Below are 21,453 nucleotides of genomic sequence, written 5' to 3'. Positions count from 1 at the left end.
CATACATACAGACATTTTTTAAGAATATGATTTTTTAACGTTTTAGAACATTCTGAACACATTGGCATAAAAAACTCGAAAGAAAATTTTATCACGAAAACAAAGCTTCCTCTATGAGAAAGCAAAAACTAGCTTCCGTAAGATAAACATTTTTCACCTACATAACACTTTTATTTCCTTACAATAAAAAAAAAAAAATACAATAAAAAATATGTACTGCATTATATTCTCTTAAGACATTGAATATATAAAGAGCGATAGATATTATACATTTATCTATAATATATTTTGAATACATTAATTCTCTCTCTCTCTCCCTCATCACACACACTCACACGCACACACACGCGCGCGCGCGCGCGCACAACTTTGTCAATGGGTAGATTGATGACTGCTTAAAATAAAATTATCAAAGAGAGAATCAGTTCTTTTTTAATTCCAATAAAATTTTATGAGAATTCTTACACTTTTCTAGCAAGTATAAAAAAAATCTATGATAATCCTAGGTTCTCCATGTTTTTCCAGGGAGTAGGCATCCTCCAGATGTTGCAAATACAACAAATATAATATGCAATCAATAAATATTGAATTAATAATAGATGTAAAATAACAATCAAGATGGAAAAATACGGAAGCAACTCAGTATAAAAAATCGCAATGTAAGATGATATGGTATTGTACGATGATTGAGGTAGAATGCAATAAAAATGGCACAAATCTCTTGTCCCAGGATAAAAGGCAAGAACATGTCTATTGTCTAGAGTTATTTCGCATCTACGAGAACCCATCAAGAAAAACATTCAGTGTGCGATAACCGCGTTTCCAACGCACGTCACTGTCGAAAGAAATATTCCGTAACGACTAGCGGTCATCATAGTTACTCGTATCCTTTCATTTCTGCTTAATTGTTCTCATCCGACAGCAAATGGATCTCGAGATTCTTGTTCGTAAAAAGTTCGCGCGTTCTATACGCGTTCCCTTTGGTCGCATGCCTCTTGCATCGAAAATAAATGTCTAGAAAAAGTTTTGAAGCGCAGGAAAAGAAGATTCAAACCAAACGGATCAATTTTTGAATCTTCGTATATAAATGCCCTGTTTGCATTTATATATAGAGATTAAAAGAGTAATGAAAAAAGAAATTTGGGTAAAAAACAAAAATTTTGGGTAAAAACACTAGGTAAAAAAACTGATTTTTACTTCCCCAAAAATGGATTGTTTACCTCATTAATTATTCAGAATGTCTATTGTATTTGCAAAAATTTATTGCAAAAATCTAATTTTGATTCTTATTTATTAACCTTTGATGTACGGCTTTAAAAAATAAGCATCAAATTTACTAAAATTAGGTATCAGATTCCATGTTTTGTATTATTCTCACTTCTAGTCCACAAAATAACAAAAATAACAACAGTTTAACTACGAGCTTGAGAATTTTCTTTTATGAAACTTTAGAAATAAAAAACATCAAAAAATACCATCGAATTATAAAAATCAAAATTAACCTATTTTAAAATATTCGAACACAACTGATTAAACAAATGTGGAGTAGTAATCAGCTCAGCTACATTCATTGAAATTGATTACTGACCCAGTAAACAAAATTAATTTAATTCCCATATTATCTATTGTTTCAAGAAAACTGGCACTATCTTTCAAAATTACCAAAAAAAGAAAAAAGACAGTTATTTACCCAAAAATACTGGTTTTTTTTACTTAGTTTCTCTTCCATTTTTAAAAATCTCGGTCTTTTAAATCTCTATTTATATATGATTTCCGTTTCTTTCTACAATAAATAGAAAGAAATTGCGATACATGTATAAATCAGTTATACAAATTATAAATTTGTAAATTTTACATAATATAAATTTACAAATAACAGAGTATTTAAGAAAAATCGTGTTATATTAATTTATATTATTTTTTCTTTTTTAAATAGTACGTTTACAATATTCTTATGTCGCTTTGTATCTGCAGAATAACTCCTACAATATTTTCCTCTTAAAATAATTTCACTCTTCGAGAGTTGTGGCGGTCTTTTGCCCGGGAGTGCGGTATCACGATTGTTTTATTTCAGATGTTACGGGTGAATGGTTATCAACGCGACAAAATAAAATCGCGGCAACACTCGGACGGCAAGAGATTCAGGAGAGCTTCTCTCAACTATGCGTGCGCGCCCTTCCATGTGAATTATGCTCCGCACGGCGCTTTAATTCGCGAGTAATTTAATTTATGTCTTTCCTGGGTATGTTCGAGCGGCGTTGGCAAGTTTAATGAGCGGGCGTAACAGTTCTTCCAGCGGAGGAAATGGACGATGATTAGGGGGAGTAACAGAATGCTCGCCGAGTAAGCTCCTTCGCGACTATGTAAGAATATTCGGTGTGTTGCTATGGAAAAGTTTCCCCAAGTTTCTCGAGATGCGATTTCTTTCGGTTATAAAGGCGCGATTACAAGCGCGATGACGTATAGATTATACCGATAGCATGATGATACTAACTCGTACACGACTATGCACAAGTTGCAGATATGCATAACAAAACGCAGCAGTCGATGTATATATGCGATGTCGGGTGAATTGGAGCAAATCGGAACGACGAGAAATTACGTCTCCTCTTTTACTTTACGCAGTAAAGTAGTCGAGGCGAGCATATGGCCGATGAACCGGCCGGCAAACGATCATCGACGTATGACGTATGCAAACGAGTATGCAGGATGTCCTATATAAATAGGGCACATACTACAGACTACAGACTAATACTATCGTATTTTTTATCATAAAAAATAAGTATTTTTCTCCTCTGGCAAAAAAATTTTCAGAAATCTATCGTTTTCGAGAGATTTCAATTTTTTAATTATACACTAAAAATAAAATTTTCTTTAATCAAATAAATACATTTTGTTAATATTGATTTTTTGATTTAAATAAATATATACTTTGTTTCCAAGAATGCTTTGTTATATTAAATAAATTATTATTTACATGTAATACAAATTATAATTTTTAAAATTAATTATTTATAATTTTAATATAAAAGAATTTATTTGAAGATAAAAAATTATTTATTAAAATAAAGAAAATCTGTGTTTTTGAAACAAACAGCCAAAAATTAAAAAAATGTTTTTTTAAAGATATTATTTTAATATATAATAAGGATAAAAAAATAAATTCTTTTTTTATTTGCAAATAAAAGCATATTTCATTGTTATTATATATTTTACTCTAATTTAAATATATTTGCTGCTAGATTGAGATTACAAATTCTTTTGCAAATATTTAAATTAATAATTATTTTCAATCAAAAAAATTTTATTTGGATTTAGTATATTTATTTTTCAGTGTACAATGCATGTGTTATTTTTTTGTATAAATAATTCTTTGTGTAAACAACAAGTTGATAATTTTGTTATAATTAAATTTAATAATCACATTTTTGTAATAAAATATTTGAAGAAATTTTATTTGACTTGATAGAGAGAACTCTCTCTCTCTCTCTCTCTCTCTCTTCTCTTAAAACCATGTTTTACCATCATAAGGAAATTTGTTTTGTCAATTCAAATAAATGTTCTGTTATAAAAATGTAAAGAATAAATTAAAACAGAATTACGAAAATTCTACGTGAAAAATTAAGAAGCGGCAAATACATGCATTAGATACATTAAGAAATAGCGACGCATTTCCGGAAATCTTGTTAAAAGGTGCTTAATTATTCGACAAAGAGTACGATTTATTTGTAACCTGGGACATCCTACAGATACCGGACGATATCGCATATACATGTATATTAATCTATCGTGCGGTAGAGAATGCGATAACATTTTAGCGTTGCGATAAAATGCGTGCGTGCGATACCACATGTGGATGGGACACGACGGACGATGTTGAAAAGATGCAACTTCCATAATCCAAGCATTCCGTTGCGCGGAGGAAGCCGACCGAGAAGCGCTAGGCCAGTCTGATAAAAGCGCACAAGAAGCAGACGAACGGTCACATCACGCTATTGCCGGCACCGATCTAACAATGAATCCACGATGATACTATTCGGATCTGAAGACTTATATCTCGAAGGAGGTATATATCGATTGCACCAAAAACACTCGGTTATAATGATGTTGTAAGAGAATTTTATGCGAGGCGAGCTCTCGAAGTTAGATCGAGCTTTAACAGAATGTTTACTCAAATTTTGTAACAAAGTTCTCTGGAAATTCCCTGATCTCTCCCAGGTATTTCAAAATTTTATATAAAGAGAATATTTTAACGATTTTCAATGCAACTTTTTAAAATAAATTTCTTTTTTTTATTATACTCGTTTTCTCTAATATGCTCTTCACTCATACGAAGAAAAAACACAGAGCCACTTAAGTTTCAAGTGCTAGATTTGTCAATGTACTGAAGATAACTGATTAGCTTCAGTATGTAAGATAAATATTTTTTATTTGCGTAACGTTTTCGTTTTTTTTATTATTAAAAGCTACGAAAATATATACTGCACATTCAATACTTTGTTAAGACATTGAATGTATAAAGACAGAGAGATAAATATATTCATATTTTAAATATATATAATTTACAATTTCATCAATCGGTGAGTTGTTTACTACTTACAATATAAGAGAAAAATTATCAGAGAGAGAATTTTTTTTTAAATTTCCCGAGTCCCAATAAAATTCCATGAGAATTCTCTGATTTTTCCAGGTACGAAATAAATCCCTGAGAATATATATTGTAGGTATTCCTTATTTTCTTTTAAGAAGTAGATACTCTGTTTAAATATCTATGTATAGGAAATCTTGTTAATTACTCGATCGCAATTCTAATCTTCTCGTATAATATATGATCGCTTATTATATATTGTATAAGAGTTTTCAAAGAATAAGAAGTCTTTTAATATAAGTGCAGGAAGGATCAATGTAAACAAGCTGTTAACGCAAAAGAGAAACTTGCTGACGTCTGTAAATCAGACGACGAATGACAGACGCGACGAGCTAGTGTTCCGGAAGTATGACAACGGTAATGGATAACTGGAAATCGCGCGTCCCATCGACACTACGGAACGTATTTACAACACGCACATGCATGCGCGCGCGCGCGCGCGTTCCCGCAGAGATAGCCGAGGATATCGATGGTAGCTCTCGACCGAAGTCACGTTCGACATCGTGACGGTATTTTGAACGACTGTTGGAGATCATAGCAGCTGCGCACAGAGATCACAGCAGCCGTAACGCTTTAACGCCTCCCGATCGTGCGGCTACCCATAATGCGACCCTTTCTGCAGTCGAACTTGACATGAACTCGTCGAGTCTCGGTCACTGACTGAGGATTACTCGCACACACACATCTTTGACGTTGTGATAAATAAGTGTCGTAGTTGACTAAAATATATTATATACTTTGTTTAATCTGCGATTTTGTGTAATTGGCCGTGATATTGATCGATTAATTAATTGTAATCGTCGCTATTTTCAAAAGTAGCAATATAATATTTTGTTTATAAAATACGTATGTGTATTTGTATATCGTTAATATTACAAGACTGTGACTCCCATACAGGAAGTTTCAAAAGTCTCTGGCTAATTTAGGGACGATTTTCCCTTATCAACGAAAATATCGAGATATAAATAATTTTCAAATTATAAATGATAGAAAAAGAGATTTTTCGCAAACTAAACTTTTTATACAATTAGAAAAACTACAATCTTTAGTTAATTCCAAGTAAAGTTTATACTTCAATAAAATTTTAATTTTAGACTCAGTTACAAAAATATGAAAAGAATTGAAAGCTTTCAAAAAATAATGTTCTTATTATTTTTGTTAAAGAAAAAATAAAAACATCAAAAATATCGTTTAATTAAAAAAATTATTAAAAAAATATATTCGGTGGTTCTGGAGAGCTTTCTATATAATTGATTTGATAAGAAAATAAAAAGGCAACTAAATCAAGTAGAAAGATACCCATGTTTGTTAGCTGTAATTCATACTATTGCTATTTTCTAAACGGAAATATTACCTTCGATCGTTCTCGGAGGATCAAGCTGGTCCGCGAGATATATAGTAAATCCACGAGTTTTCGTGTAATCACTTCATCCGCGCTCACTTCGACTCGATGTATCTTCGCGATTCATCTCGTATTCCGGTACACAACGTTAACCACGGATTTTCGACGGGAACGAACTCGATCGTATGACGGGGAAGCCACCATCGTGATTCACCGTGATTCACGATGTGGACCAACCAATTCCTCAGCACCGCCCGCTGGGACCGATTCGCCGAAAATCAGTCCATCTTGGTAGAATTTTAATATATCAAATGTACTTAAAAAAAATTCAATATATACTATCTTTAACAAATTATGGAGATTCGAACGATGGTCTTTGAAATAAGTTTTTCGATTGTGTCAATATCGGATGGATTGATTAAATAGATCTCGAGATGGCTGATGATCGCCCGATTCCCGTCGCATTCTGTTGGATTAGAAACGCACGATGCAATCGTTTGGAAAGAGAAAAAGATTCAACAATAATGCCGAATTCTTCTACTGCACACGGACAAATATGTAGATGTCTCGAAAAATAATGTCTATCATTTAATTTCGCGCACGTGCATTATTCCATACATCACCTGATGATGGTCAATCCCTAAAATTATTCGGCGCGCGATCAGTGAATAATTTCTCCTCAATTTTTCGGCTCGTGATTTCTCCTAATCAAGTTGAATCGAAGTATCATTTACACAAATTGGAGTTTGCGGTTAGGACAACGTGAAACATCTAACTTGCGACGAATACGGGGGATGACAAAATACGATCGTCGTGATGCGCGAGGTCAGAGTAGAATAGCGGATCGACGAAACCGAACAGTTGAGGTTTAGCCGTGACGGACGTCGGACTGGTACTGAACGGCTTAACCGGTATATACAACCACTGACCGTCATCATCGCAGCCATCACCGGTCTCTCCCTCTCGTTCTTTCTCTCTATTCCTGTTTTTCTTTTCCGCCTCTCTCTTTCTTTCTCTTTCTCTTTCTCTTCCTCCGTTCACCATCTTCTTCCATGCCGTCCACATCGCGTCCTCATCCACCGCTAACTATTATCGCCACTGTCGTCACACTCGACCTTCTTTCACAAAAGTAGGTATATACATATCCCTTATAGCAGCGTATTTGGGATATTCGCAAGGTTACCGATGAAAATCGGATATGCGCGTAAAAATTAAATCGGGAGCTATACTATGAAGCTATGCTATAAAGATACATAGCTAATTTTTGTGCATGTAATTATATGTAAGCCTGCTGATCAAAGGAAAAATATAGCACGCTATAAGATATACGATAAAACTCCGCTATATAGCGTGGGTTTGGCTATTGGTTGTTTTTACAAAATATAGCAGAAGTGGCGCAGAATACAAGCACAAACGGCTGTACATATATTAATCGGACACAACACTTATTGGCTAGTTAAAAATAAGGCTCTTTGATTGGTTAATCGTGCTGGTTACCCTAGGCACTGATCGATATGAGCGATTGGGTTTAATCGAACAATATTCATCCAAATAAACCTCTACCAGTGTGAACATGTAAATGTTGCAATAGTGATTCTGGAAATTTTATGTGAAGAAGTGCCCATTTGTTAACCACATTGTTTGACATGGAAAAATTAATAAAGGAGGTAAAACTGCATTCCTATTTGTGGCAGACTAGCAGCAACAATTATAAAGATGTGAATAGAAAAAAGTCTTGCGCAACAAATAATTGAAATAAATGATATAAATGTATGGAATAGATGTGATGTAACTCTCCAAATTCTTCTCTGTCAATATTGATTTCGTGAATTCACTTCTTCTTTGGTTTTAAACCCATTGTTAACAGTAGCTTCTGAGTCCCTTTTCTTGGGTATCTTTTAGAAAAGTGTAGCAGAAAAAAACAATATATTACGATAGTATCTAGTGTGTGCACATGTTTATATTTTATCGTCTCTTATAATATCGCATAAAAATATAGCGCTATAGTATAGCGTTCAGTCTACACCGGCCTTAACGGGAGGAACAGAGATATAGCGGGACGTCCGATATTGCGAAATACATAGGCGCATCTCTAGAAAGAAGGAAGAGTGGCAGAAGTTTCTGCGTTACCTCCAGCTTCCGCTTTGCTACCGTTATGCCACTGTTGAAGGGAGAGGAATTGTTTTCGCTATTATGATAGTTATAAAGCTTGATATCGCGCATGTACGATAGAACGGCTTGTCTCGTCGCGTGACTCGTTTGAGTGGTTTTAGGTGGTTATTTCCTTCACGAGTATTACAATATGTCGCTGTGCTATCTTACAGCTGCTTTCTTACAGCTCCCATTTTTGATGTAATATTAACGAATTAAGAGATTTATAATAATACAAGCATTAAGAGATCAATAATGATACAACAAATGTCTGTCTAACGCGTGTAATATATATTTACACATCATCATCATATATTATTCTCAAAAACATTTATATTCTCCTTTGTAAGGTTTCAATTAAAATCTGAAGCGATTGTAGTACAGTTAGTAAAAAAACGGTAAATATTTAGATTGACGTACCCACCTCCAATGACTTTGACCTTGACATATGTTGTCAAGGTCACTGTCCTGAGTAACATCCAAGAGATTTTAGCCATCGCTCATTGTTCGTTAAAAAGTTATTAATAAAAGAATTTAAATGAAATGTACGTAATTTTCAAACAACGTGTATATAAGAATAGTGAGTTTGTATGTTGACCTACTGTAGGACTTCTCAATGTTTATTATTGTTTACTAGAAGTTTTCACTTCTCTATTATTGCCAATCTTTGTGTTACTCTTGTCAAATTATCACGTATCTATACGAATTTCTACATTTAACACATAATTTAGATGATTTAATAAATTATGTATGTGATAGACAAGTAATTAGGCGTGAAATTGAATGTCCAAAATGTAGAAACGTATTGCGTTATCGAACTGAAAATGAAAATTTAATATTTCGTTGCACTAATAAATATTATAAGATAATTCGTAAACGAAAGCGACAACGAATATCATGTAACTTTGTGTTATTTGCATTGCATGGAACTTGGTTTGCACAATTTCGATTAGGATTCCCAAAAGTTTGTCGCTTCATTGGATATTTTATAACACTTAAGCATGCAGACCAAACGTTTTTACAACATGAATTAGAAATGAGTTCTACAAATGTAGTGGATTGGAAGAATTTTTGTCGAGAGCTAAATAATAGCATTTTTCAAAGCAATTACATTAACCATAACTTTATTTTATGTTGTTATATTATTTTCTTATTAATAGTTGTTGTTAATGTGGTTGAATCAAGAAAAAGGTGTGATTGGTGGCCCTGGCTGCATTGTAGAAATTGATGAAGCAAAAATTGGCAAACGAAAATATAATCGCGGACGAATTGTTAAAGGACAATGGGTATTTGGTGCATTTGAACGTGAAAGTAAACGCACATTTATTGTGCCTGTTAATGATCGTTCTGAATTAACACTGTTAAATATAATACATCGTCGCATTGCCCCAGGAACAACAATTTATAGCGATTGCTGGCGTGCATATTTCAATTTAAAAAATGAGGGATTTAATCATTTTATGGTTAATCACTCAGAAAATTTTGTACATCCAATTACTGGAGTTCATACACAAAATATTGAACGTTTATGGCGGGATATGCGAGGTGGAATACCTCGTTATGGAACCAGAGAAGAACATTATAACTACTACATAGCAGAATTTATGTTTAAACGTATTTATAATTATTCTGAGAGAATAGATCAATTTTTTACAATTATGTCAAAATTATATCCACTAGTAAACAATAAAATTAATAAAAGTGAATAAATATTTATATTGTTTAGAATAAAAAATACTTAAATACTTATTATATAGACGCCACTTCTAATTTTCTTTTACTTGAAATTACAATAATTATTCTTAACATAAAATGATTTTATATGGGTTTTCAACTTTCTACGCGAAGCGAGATCTATCCCACAATTCTTGTGTGGATTGGAAAGTGTATGCGTGGACGCAGTTGGTTCCGCCCCCCCTAAGGGGGGGCTCACTTCCGGAAGATATAACCTAACCCAAACCAAATTTTAGTTTTAAATTAGAAATAGGTTTCGGTTAGGTTATATCTTCTGGAGCCCCCCCTAGGGAGGGGGGGCGGAACCTACTGCGTCCACGCATATACTTTACAGCGCATATACTTTCGGCTTATTTCAAGCCAAAGGACAGCCAAAGGATTCAAGCTAAGAATTGAATACTTAAAATAACTTCTATATTTATCGATCATACTTTTTTTGTTAATAATTTTTTAACGAACAATGAGCGACGGCTAAAATCTCTTGGATGTTACTCAGGACAGTGACCTTGACAACATATGTCAAGGTCAAAGTCATTGGACGTGGGTACGTTAATCTAAATATTTACCAAAAAAACAATTAAAAAAAGATGTATACAATCCAGCGACGGATTGGGAAATGTGAGCCCGATTTTGGAAATGCGGACATATATTGTATATACGAGGCATCGTTTTCTCCATCTCGCCCGAAGATCCGTAGAACACTGCGTGGTTGTGTGGTACGGCAAGAAACGAGAATGATGGCAAGAGCGACACAAGACGTTTCAAAAAGCTGACCGATGCAGAGAGCGAAAGAAAAAACTCTGATTTGGAGAGAGAAAGAGAGAGTGAAGAGGAAGGAAAGAGGAAGGAAGGGGGGGGGGAGGACGAAGAAGAAATTGAGAAATTAAATGAGCGCCATTGCCACATGTGAGATTGTCAATAAAGATTATTATTACGATAATTTGTCGTTAATCTGTCGTCTCGGATAAACGGACGTAGGGTAAACCTGTATAAAAGGAGACCCCTCTCGAATAACCTTGACTTTGACATATGTTGTCAAGGTCATCGTTCTGAGTAACCTTCAAAAGGTCATAACTGTCACTCTTAATTTATTAAAAAATTATTAATGAAGAAACTTTAATGAATAGAACATAATTTTACGATATCATATACGTTTTAGAAGGGTTAAAGTTAGATATAGAGTGAATTTGATTTCGTCTTGGAAAATACATGCATGGACGTAGTGGGTTCCGCCTCCCCTACAGAGGAGCTCTACTTCCGGAAGATATAATCTAACCCAAATAAAATTCTAGTTTTAAATCAGAAATCGGTTTGGGTTAGCCTTTCGGAAGTGGTGCCCCCCGTAGGGGGGAGAGGCGGGGGCGGGACACATTGCCTCCACACATACGTTTTTTAATACAAAGTGAGGTTCCACATGGGTTTACAACTTTCCACGCGACCGTGTATAAATACGAAAAATACTGAAGGTAATTCTTGTAATAACATTTTTGTTTATATATAAAGCACTCGCTTGCAAAGAAAAAATAAATAGTGTTGTTATGACTGTTCATATATAGTTGCGATTCTATCTATACTGTATCAAAAATATGAAATGTACCTATAACGCTTATTTTGGTAGTAACTTTTTAATAAACTACAAGCGATGGCTATGATCTTTTGAAGGTCACTCAAAATGATGACTTTGATAACATATATCAAGATCAAGATTATACGATAGGGATCCCCTTTTATGCAGGGTTATCCTCTGGCCACTCAGCGCCGATCTTTAGCTGGACACACAACAGTGAGCAGCACGTCTGGTACTATGCAGCGGCGCACACTTCACGGCGCGCGGCTCACCAACGTGCGCCCGGCTAAAGATTGGCCCTGATTGGCCAAACCTTACTTAATAATAATTCCTTTATTAGGCGTTATCAAAAAAAAAAAAATGGTTCAAGATTTTTCGATTCAGTTAATTCAATCTCCCTCCATCTTTCGTTTGGTCAGTTACTTGTCGGGCATTTTATATATATATATATATATATAAGTTGTGCCAGATCATTTGGGACAATACTCGTGTGCAGATAGAGCGAACCAGATTGAGTCGAAAAATCCTTGGTTTGGTCTGCTCTATCTGCACACGAATATTGTTCCAAATGATCTGGGACATCCTGTATATTGCTCTTCAATGTAGAGGGTATCCGGTAAAGATTGTGCCAACGCTCGTGAGCAGGTAGAGCACAGTAAACTGAACAGAAAAGTCCTGTAACATTTTTTTCTATAACTTAATAAAGAAGTTATTCTTAAATAACGTCTGCCAATCAGCTCTTTAACCGCGCGCGTGGTAGTGTGCGTGAGCGCTCCGTCGCTGCGGCGATGCACACTACAGGCGGGCGGTTTACCGATATGCGTCCGGCTAAAAGTCGACGCTGATTGACCAGACTTTACTCAATAATATCTCCTTTATTAAACGTTAGAAAAAAATGTTACAGAACTTTTCTGTTCAGTTTACTGTGCTCTACCCTCTCACGAGCGTTGGCACAATCTTTACCGGACACTCTGTATAACGCATTTTCAAGCAAGACATTTCATCAGATATGATTAATATATTTTATTTTTTATTTTAAATATATATATATATATATATATATATATATATATATATATATATATAGTTGCAAATTTGACTTATGCGCATCGGCCAAAAATGAGCATTATACCTGAGAACATTCAACAAATTCGCGACTTTATTGAAGACGATCGACGAATAACTATTCGTAAAATTAGTAAAGAGATTCGCATAATGACATACTTATGGAAGTGTGCAAACAATCATTGAGAATAAGTATGATTTCGAAAAATCGCTGCACGATGGGTGCATCGAATTTCGAATGCAGATCAAAAAGCCATAAAGATCGTAAAATCTCTCGAAGGTTTTTGGATTACCATGCAACAGAAGGAGATACATTTTTGATATGCATTCTTACATATGATGGATTTGTTTAGATCTCTCAAAAAAATCTTAGTAAGAAAAAGGTTTTCCAACGACGATGAGGTAAAAGACTTCGTGCGCAATTGACTTCATACTCATCCTGCTACTTTTTATGAAGTAGGGATAAAAAAACTACCAATACGGTGGCAAAAATGTGTAAACATTAGTGGATGCTATGTAGAAAAAAAATTTTGTGTTAGTTTTTACATGTATTAATCAAATAAATAATTTTAAAATAAATCTCGTTTATATCCACCCTAGTATATAACAGAGTGACTCGCAATGATCGCCCACTAAATCCATAGCGTTATTCCTTACCAAGAAAAGACGAAAAGTCCTGAACCATCTTTATTACTTAGTGGGTGATCATTGCGGATCACCCTCCCTCCCTCCCTCCCGCCCTCCCTTCCTCCCCCTCCCACCACTGCCTCCCTCCTCTCCCTCCTCACCCCCTTCTCCCTCCCCCTCCCCTCCTACCCTTCTCCCCCTTCCTCTCCTCCTCCCTGCCACCGCCCCTCATCACTCTCTCTCTCTCTCTCTCTCTCTCTCTCTCTCTCTCTCTCTCTCTCTCTCTCTCTCTCTCTCTCTCTCTCTCTCTCTCTCTCTCTCTCTCTCTCTCTCTCTGCGTGCACGCGCGTTTGCGTTTGCGTGTGCGTGTGCGTGTGCGTGTGCGTGTGCGTGTGCGTGTGCGTGTGCGTGTGCGTGTGCGTGTGTGTGCATGTATGCTGTATATACATATATGTATATATATACACACATATACATATATACATACATATACAGGATGTCCCATTTTAATCTCCTCAGGCAAATATCTCAAAAATCAAGCCCGGAAGAGAAAAATGTTTCAGACAAAAGTTGTTTGGTTTCGAGAGGGCCATAAGATGGTACCATTGGTTTGACCTTGGAAAATCATTTAAAGGTCATGTGAAGATCAATTTTAAAATCTTAAATAGAAACCCCCTTTTTTTTTATTTAGTATTCTTGTAGCTGACATCGAGAGCTTTCTAAAACACTATAATAAAGTATTTTTTCATTAAGTACTTTTTCAGTTATTTTATATTTTAATCTGACATATTTTGATATAAAAAATAAAATATTTCGTAAAATAATCAGGTTTCGATAATCTTACCGTAATACTTTTATGTACAGAATAATGAGACAAATCAATTAGTATAAAAAAAAATTGTTTTTAAGAAAATTATTTACAATGTATTTTTTAAAACGATTATTTGTTTTTTTTGCACGGTAAGATTATCAAAAACTAAATATTTTACAAGTTATTTAATTTTTTATATCAAAATATGTCAAATTAAAATATAAAATAACTTGAAAAGTACTTAATAAAAAAATACTTTATTATAGTATTTTGGAAAGCTCTCGAGATAAGCTATAAGAATATGTAATAAAAAATAGGAGTTTCCATTTAAGAAATTAAAGGTGTCCGTGACTTGACCTTAACGATGCTATCCAAGATCAAACCAATCTTATGTTCAAGGACACCATCTTATGTTCCCCTCAAAACCATACAATTTTTATTCAAAACGTTTTTTTTTAAAAATGCTTAGTTTTTGAAAGAAAGGAGGTGTACGGGTGGTCTAGGACACCCTGTATGTATATATACAATATATATATATATAAATTTGAAATAAATATAATTATGTTAACCATGTTTATTGAAACACTAACGATTGGCTGAAAATGAATATTGAAAAGTAATCTTAGATTACTTTTCAATATTCATTTTCAGCCAATCGTTAGTGTTTCATTAAACATGGTTAATATAATTTTATTTATTTCAAATTAAGTATGTGAGAATATAATCAAAGATTATTATTTATTAATTTATACACATATTTATACACATTAATTATACGCATATTTATACACATTAATCATACACATAACGTTACCGAAAAGGTGTATTAAAGTTGAACTTCCGTCAAAAAGGGGAACGGTGAAAATTTTTAGTGGTTGCTAATCCCCGAGTAACCCGTTCAGTACCCTCGATTACCCGTCGATTACCGCGTTGTGGCGTAGATGGCATACCAAAGTAAATTCCATCGACTAGCGCGAGATACGAACTGTCGTTTTATCGGAACAATATCATCGTGGGATTATCGCATTGCACGTGAGAGTCCATGTCTTATCCAACGCACGATAATCGCTATAATCTCTATATAATGAATAATCCGCATTTAACACTTATACCGCTAGATGCTCGCTTATACAAAGTCACGAGTTGTATTTCATTTGGGTCCTGCTAGCGGTCATCAACTGAAGTCTGACACGGCACGAGCGAAAAATTCGTAAACTAGTTTACGTCCGCAACATGCCTCTTTTTTATAATGCGTTTTTTGTATAAGCGTGATGCAATAGCGTTTTTGCCTTGCATAAAACATGCCACCTTTATGACATATTTTTTTCTACAATCTCACGCATCTCTCGTTTTATACAATCAATAATGAATAATGGAAATACGAAAATATCGGCGAAAAAACGACGGACAAGCGCTGTCCGCTGATTAATGAATCAGCAATTGTTTGAATTTCCGATCAGCCGATACCCGTTTGTAGGCTGATCCGCTCGTGTAAGCACGGAGGCAACACCAGTCGAGCGTAAGTACAGATTAGCGGTAACTCTCTCGGACGTGCGGCGCGGAGCAATAGCCATGTCCCATTCAGGTAAAGGCCAGTTTACACGCGGTTTCTCTTCATCGCCGTGTATTCCTTTCTACATTAGCAAGCGCGAACAAATCGGGATAAGAAAGAACGAGACGTGTGAAACGAATGGTATACTCGCTATACTATTCAGGAAAAGAGAGGGGGCAAGAACAATTATATTCCCCCTCTTTCTCTCACCCCTCTCTCTCTCCCCCTCCTCCCTCCCCCCCTCTCTTTCTATCTTTCTCACGTTACGTATCACTTTTTGGCAAGGCATATAAATGTATTAAAAATATAATATATGGTCAGTTTACTATACATTGTTTCCACGCCCTATTGATAGTATAGTTACATAATATTATTTTCTTGGAGAATTTTTTATTCTGCATTGCAAATTCTATATTTAATCATGTCATATAGAAAAAATTCTAATGGAATGGTCTGAAAAAAAGTATCTGGAGTAAGTTATCCATCCAACGATTTGTTCGTAATATTAAAAAAATGAAGATTGCAATTTTTTAAATTGATTCTACATAGCATAATTACGCAATTTATCCAATATGGTCCTTTCAACATGCTAATATCATTTTCATGAAAAGACAGAGACGAACAAAATTTTTCGATCAAAATTTTACAAAATACTTATTTTCAAGCGTGATTAATTTACCATATAATATGCCTTACTTGAAAGAGATAAAAAGAGAGAGAAGGGAGAAAAGGAGAGAGAAGAGAAGGAGAGAGGAGAGAAGAAAGTAAACGAGAGAGAAGGGGAGAGGAGAAGATTTTTTAATCGATTGATTGATCTTTATTAGCTTTCTCAGCTATTTATAATATAAAATTACATAGTTACGTTCAATAAAATATCCTCCTTTAACATTCGCTTAAACAGTTCAATTCTTTTGTATTGTTTTATCTTGAGGGTAAGCGGGTCAAACCGGGTACCCCTGTTTTTTCGTGATAAATGCTGCTATCTATGGTTAACTTGCGTTATTAGTTGTAGATTGGGGCCATCATTATTTTAAAACAAACCTGTGCACATGATATTTCTTTTTTAATAAAAGTTTAAAGTTTTTAGTCCAAAAAAGATCGATATCGAGGCAAGAATCGAGCCGTTGTGCACTTTTTCTATATAAAGCATTTGTTTCGATAAGTGCAGCATTGCATTCTGTACATACTAAAAAGTATATCATATTAGTTTTGATCGGTACTTTGTACGCCGGAATATATAACCGCCATATTTGTTACTTTCCGTGTGTTGGGGCAAAACCGGGTACTTATACATCTTATATAATGAAAAGAGGAAGAACTGTTATCTCGACTTTGTATTTATATACAGAAAGCAGTTGGAAACAAAAACTAACGCTCAGAAAAAGAAACCACTAAAAGAAAGCTTTTTGAGATCCCTAAAATTAGAAAGTCAAATAAGGAAGTTCTGCAGCAATGTCGAACAAGAGAATATCTTTATTTGTGATCTTTGTCAATAGAATACATTTTTATATTGTATTTTGATTAAAATAAATCTAGATTTTGTAATGACACAATGTTTTGCATATTTTCAAATGGATATCCGGTTTGACCCTGCTGGTAGAACAAAGTCGGGTACTTTGACTTCTCCACAAAATCTTGTTATTCTTGGTAACCAAAAATTTTTTTTCAACAACTAGCCTTATTTTCTCATAAAATTTAAGGTTCACTATAGACTAGTAACGTTCGGCAAAATCTTTTTTACTCACAGATTTTTTGTAGGAAGACAAATCCAAAAAAATACCCGGTTTTAACTTATTTTCCCCTACGCACAATTTCACTCCTTCGTAAATCATACTCTTTTGCGCATTTCTTATTCTAGGAAATTGTATCGCGATGTTCCCGGCTTGTCGTGTTTGTTTTTCGCTATCATTACCTATTCTTTCTAATCCATTTCTTAAAATTGATCTGAAAATATATTTAAAATCTTAAAAGTAGATAAACATGAATTATAATGTAGCCTCTGTCTTACGGACATAAACTGCAACGTTTGCAGCATATGTTTCACTTTGATATACTTATCACATTGTAATATAACTCACTTGGCCCGATTTTGTGCTATTTGCAATTTATTCAACTGATGATTTCTCCCATAACTATTAACAATATTATACAATACTCAAAGTGAGGCGCTATGATTGGAGAGGGAGAGAGAAAGGAAGGGAGGAAGGAAAGGAGGAGAGGAAGTAAGGGAGGAAGAGAGAGAGATGATGGCATTATTAACTAAGAAGTAATTTCCGTAGTGAATCGATTGCAGTCCAATGGGCTTAAATGACTGTAGCAAACTGCCGCTATGCCCTAAAGAAACGTTTCGATCTCGATGGTAGTCATCAGTGCCAAAGAGCGTGCGTCGCAAACGAGAGAGAATCAAAGAACGATTCGCGGGTAGGTGTAAGCAAGACGGAACGATAGGATGATTAATCCCTCTTCTATCGACTAACACTCTCTAATGACACGGCCAACGTAACTTTTAGTCCGTCTCTCATCCCCCTTCTGCATCGAATACCGTACAGCTCATAATTAGCGTCTGCGACTGAATCCCTTTTCTATTGCATTCAGTCATATACAATACTTATTACGCGTAATCGCATGAAGGGATAACTGCAGGAGAAAAAAAGCTCATACTCTCTCTTCACAAAAAAAAAAAACATTCCAATTTCACGATATTAATACAGTTCTGTATCTCTTAGTGAATAAAATAGTGGGAAAAATGTCACATTTCAACATTTTTTCTCTCTATGAATAATTCATAAAAAATCCAAATAAAGCGGTAAATTAAAAATGTTTCAGATTAATTAACGAGATAAAATTAATCTAAATCTCCGCGCAATTGACCGTAACCTTTCCGGAAAGTCCCCCGACGTGCGCGCAGGAAAGTGTGTTTTTATAGCGGTGATCACGGAAGGATAATCGATCGAAATTTCAGTGACGGTCTGTAAACCTGTCATTAATGCGGGACGTGGAATGGGGACCGGTCCATGCATCAATATGTCCGAGTGTGATTATGGACCTGGGGTAGCAAAAGCTGTGGGCACTATCGCGAATAGCATCTTATTCTTATTATCATACTCGGCTCGCATTCGATAGGCTCGCTGCCCCCGCTACTTAAACACGGCATGAATTTTTCAAAATGCGCTCCGTCTAATCGATTCAAAGTGATATACATATAATGAGAACCGGTCGAAACCGCTCCTTCCACATCAATCTTTTATATCGCCCGACGAGAAGGTGAACATTTGCATAAATGATGAGTAATGGAATGTTTATCGTAGCTTTTTTCTCAGAAATATTATTGATTTTCTTTTTAACGCGTGATCAAAGACTGCGATACGTATCTATATTGATATGTTTAAAAATATGAAAAAGAGCGGTATCAAGCAACTGCAACATTTGAATTAGCTGTGCATAATACCGTGCTTGATATCCATTTAATCAATCGATGTCTATTACAAAAGAGGATGGAACGATTATGCACATAATATTTGAATGATAGTAGGCGAGGAGATCCCAACGTTAGGTTGACGTACTATTGTACTTGTAATATAATAGAGGACTTCGATGTGTTTTGCGCTCAATCCATGTCTAGAGAATCTTGATAGCTAACTTAGCAAGGAAATAAAACATATTTCTGGTTGTATCGTTAAATATAACTTGGGAGAAAATTTATTCCAAATTTTTTGACCAAATCCAGAATCACGTGGAAAAACGTTTGAAGAAAATTATTATATATTCGTATAATCTTCTTGTTGTAAATAATTTTTTTTATACTTTAAATAGAAAATCTACTATATTTATATATTGTATATTTGAAACTTATTTCAGCTAATTTATTATTCTTTTACTTATTAAATTGATTATATAAAAATTATTTATAAATAATCTTGTCCACATTCTTTTCTCTTCTTAGTTTGAACAGAACGCATAAATCCTTAAATCCAGCCTAGTTAATAGTTGTGGAGGGCAAGGGGTTAACATACTGTTAATACTACGATGCGAGATGGTGTGATACGACGCCTTATCCACGTCTCTATCGAATTACAGTTGGCGAGTAACTTTAATTACGGAATAGGCTATCGTTATTAGTACATACATACATAAACTCATACACACACACACACATCTTCCTCTAATTTAACCTTGGACCGTTAGTGAAACATTAAAATACGTAACTCTTGCAATGCTGAGACCATATTGTCTTTTTTGCAATGTCGTGCGCGCCGAAAAAACTGTTTTGGTAATTGTTCGGATTAACTTATACATCGCGGATTATTTTCATTTTTATATATATTGTTACGTCCTGGCGACGTCACGATTCCTTCCTTCCGCAAAATTGCCGCAAAGATCATCGATTGGTGATAAAAATAAATTGTTCAGTAAACAGAGCATCTTGCGCCATACATTTCTTTAAACATTTAGTCACTTGTCAACAATTGTATCTACGAATAATCGTGAGAAAGATGCAAGAAGGCCGATGATGAAACCGCACCGATCGCCTCGAAATAAATAAAAAGCAGTAGATATTCTTTGCAGTAGAATTTTCCGGCGGAAAAATAAAGTGATACCGAAAAGATAATAAAATTCCTCCTAACGAAATATTTGACAAGTACAATTGAATCAATAATGAATAAAGATATTTTATCATTATAAAATATCTTTAACGAAATATTCAGTAAATACAGCTGCATCGATATCGATAAAAATAATTATAAGGAAGTAAGATTTTTTTCTAATCAGATCACGTGCACGAGAGTCCGCCGGAAAAGCTAATGTTCAAAGAACTTTGAACTGATATCGAGATTACCAATTGACAATCACACCACGGGTAAAAACTCAAAAACTATCTGCCTAATGAGGACACTAGCACAATTTTTAATTCGTTAAGGTTGAAGGATCCCCACTTCCTATTCTTAGAATTAGAATACACTCCTGAAAAGAGAATTATAGAAAGAGAACTCGAAGAGACATTTTCTCACATTTATTCTCCAGCCTTCAGCTTCACGCTGTCTTACTCTGTGCTTTTGCATCATGATTCGCGAGTTAGTTACTTGTGCAACCAATGTCCTCATTTGGCATCAGTTTCAGAGCAACCCATCCGCAAGCACGAGTCGAATATGGGGTCATTGACATGAGACACAGAACGAAACACCGCACAAATTTGCCATCCCTTTATTATTTAAAAAAGTAAGTTTAATTGAATAATTTTTCCTTTCCTCCTCTTTGTCTTGTTCCTTATTTAAATCAAAACTTTCCGAAGAATGTTTCATTCTTTTAAATTATCCGGCAATAAGTCTTAGAAAACTTTAAATGCTGATCTTAATCTTAATCTATATATGCGAGCGACCAATTTTATATTTCTTAACGTTATTAACATATACACTTATTGAGTTATAGATATTGATATTGATTTTATTTTTCTTATCCTATATATTTTTGTTCCAAATTCAATTTGCTATAAGATCCTGAAATTTTCATTGACCTGATCTGGAACACTCTGTATAATATATTACTCTTTATCAAAAAGTTAGAGATAAACCGTCATGTCGACATATTTAGTTTAAATAAGAGATCCGGTAAAGAGTTGATTATACCGACGAAGAATGTGAAGAAGTGAAGAGAGAGAATAATCGTATGACAGGGACTTAAGGCTTAAGGTATAATCTAATCGCTGCGATATTACAACTAATGTCGCAACTTGAGTTGCGTCGCTCTCATCGCGCTCGCGATTCCGTATTCAATCTTAATTAATCGCGGCATTTAATTGGAATAATTAATCGAACGCTTTTCACGGTTGTACTTTGGCTCGACGACGACGGTTGCGAAAGTCGTCGATATTAGTTGATGATGCCTCGGCAATTCTGAAAACCGTGCCTGTTATACAATATATGTGCGCCGGGAATACGAGTGCAGTAAATCGTTTACC

General features: G+C 34.7%; 2 protein-coding genes across 3 annotated transcripts in view; one reads left to right on the top strand and one right to left on the bottom strand.

Moving 5' to 3' along the window:
• Positions 1-21,453, bottom strand: part of LOC138934661 (serine proteinase stubble) — a 49,471-nt gene that overhangs the window by 12,759 nt on the left and 15,259 nt on the right. Inside the window, exon 1 of one of the 2 annotated variants that reach the window (XM_070298641.1) lies at positions 6,003-6,066. The exons of the other annotated variant lie outside the window; for it this stretch is intronic. The gene's annotated coding sequence lies outside the window, so the exon portion shown is untranslated. Of the gene's footprint in view, positions 1-6,002; positions 6,067-21,453 lie in introns of those variants that run through there. 2 annotated transcript variants of the gene reach the window in all.
• Positions 6,216-9,850, top strand: LOC138934919 (uncharacterized). Its single transcript, XM_070299070.1, has 3 exons — positions 6,216-6,281; positions 9,142-9,220; positions 9,300-9,850. The coding sequence occupies exons 1-3, from the start codon at positions 6,216-6,218 to the stop codon at positions 9,848-9,850; spliced, it is 696 nt and encodes a 231-aa protein (XP_070155171.1).

Source organism: Polyergus mexicanus, unplaced genomic scaffold (genome assembly GCF_030449975.1).
Source record: "Polyergus mexicanus isolate NDT 795.1 unplaced genomic scaffold, iyPolMexi1.0 SCAF_7, whole genome shotgun sequence".
In the NCBI taxonomy this organism is placed as follows: domain Eukaryota; kingdom Metazoa; phylum Arthropoda; class Insecta; order Hymenoptera; family Formicidae; genus Polyergus; species Polyergus mexicanus.
The sequence above is the reverse complement of the archived record's forward strand: the minus strand, read 5'-3'. Positions and strand labels throughout refer to the sequence as shown.

What these genes read in the sequence shown, in the direction of transcription:
- LOC138934919 (XM_070299070.1), top strand. Translation starts at nt 6,216, where the DNA reads ATGTGGACCAACCAATTCCTCAGCACCGCCCGCTGGGACCGATTCGCC. An exon ending in CCGAAAATCAGTCCATCTTG is followed by an intron (nt 6,282 to 9,141) that starts GTAGAATTTTAA and finishes ATAACACTTAAG; the next exon opens with CATGCAGACCAAACGTTTTT. An exon ending in TTGGAAGAATTTTTGTCGAG is followed by an intron (nt 9,221 to 9,299) that starts AGCTAAATAATA and finishes TTTCTTATTAAT; the next exon opens with AGTTGTTGTTAATGTGGTTG.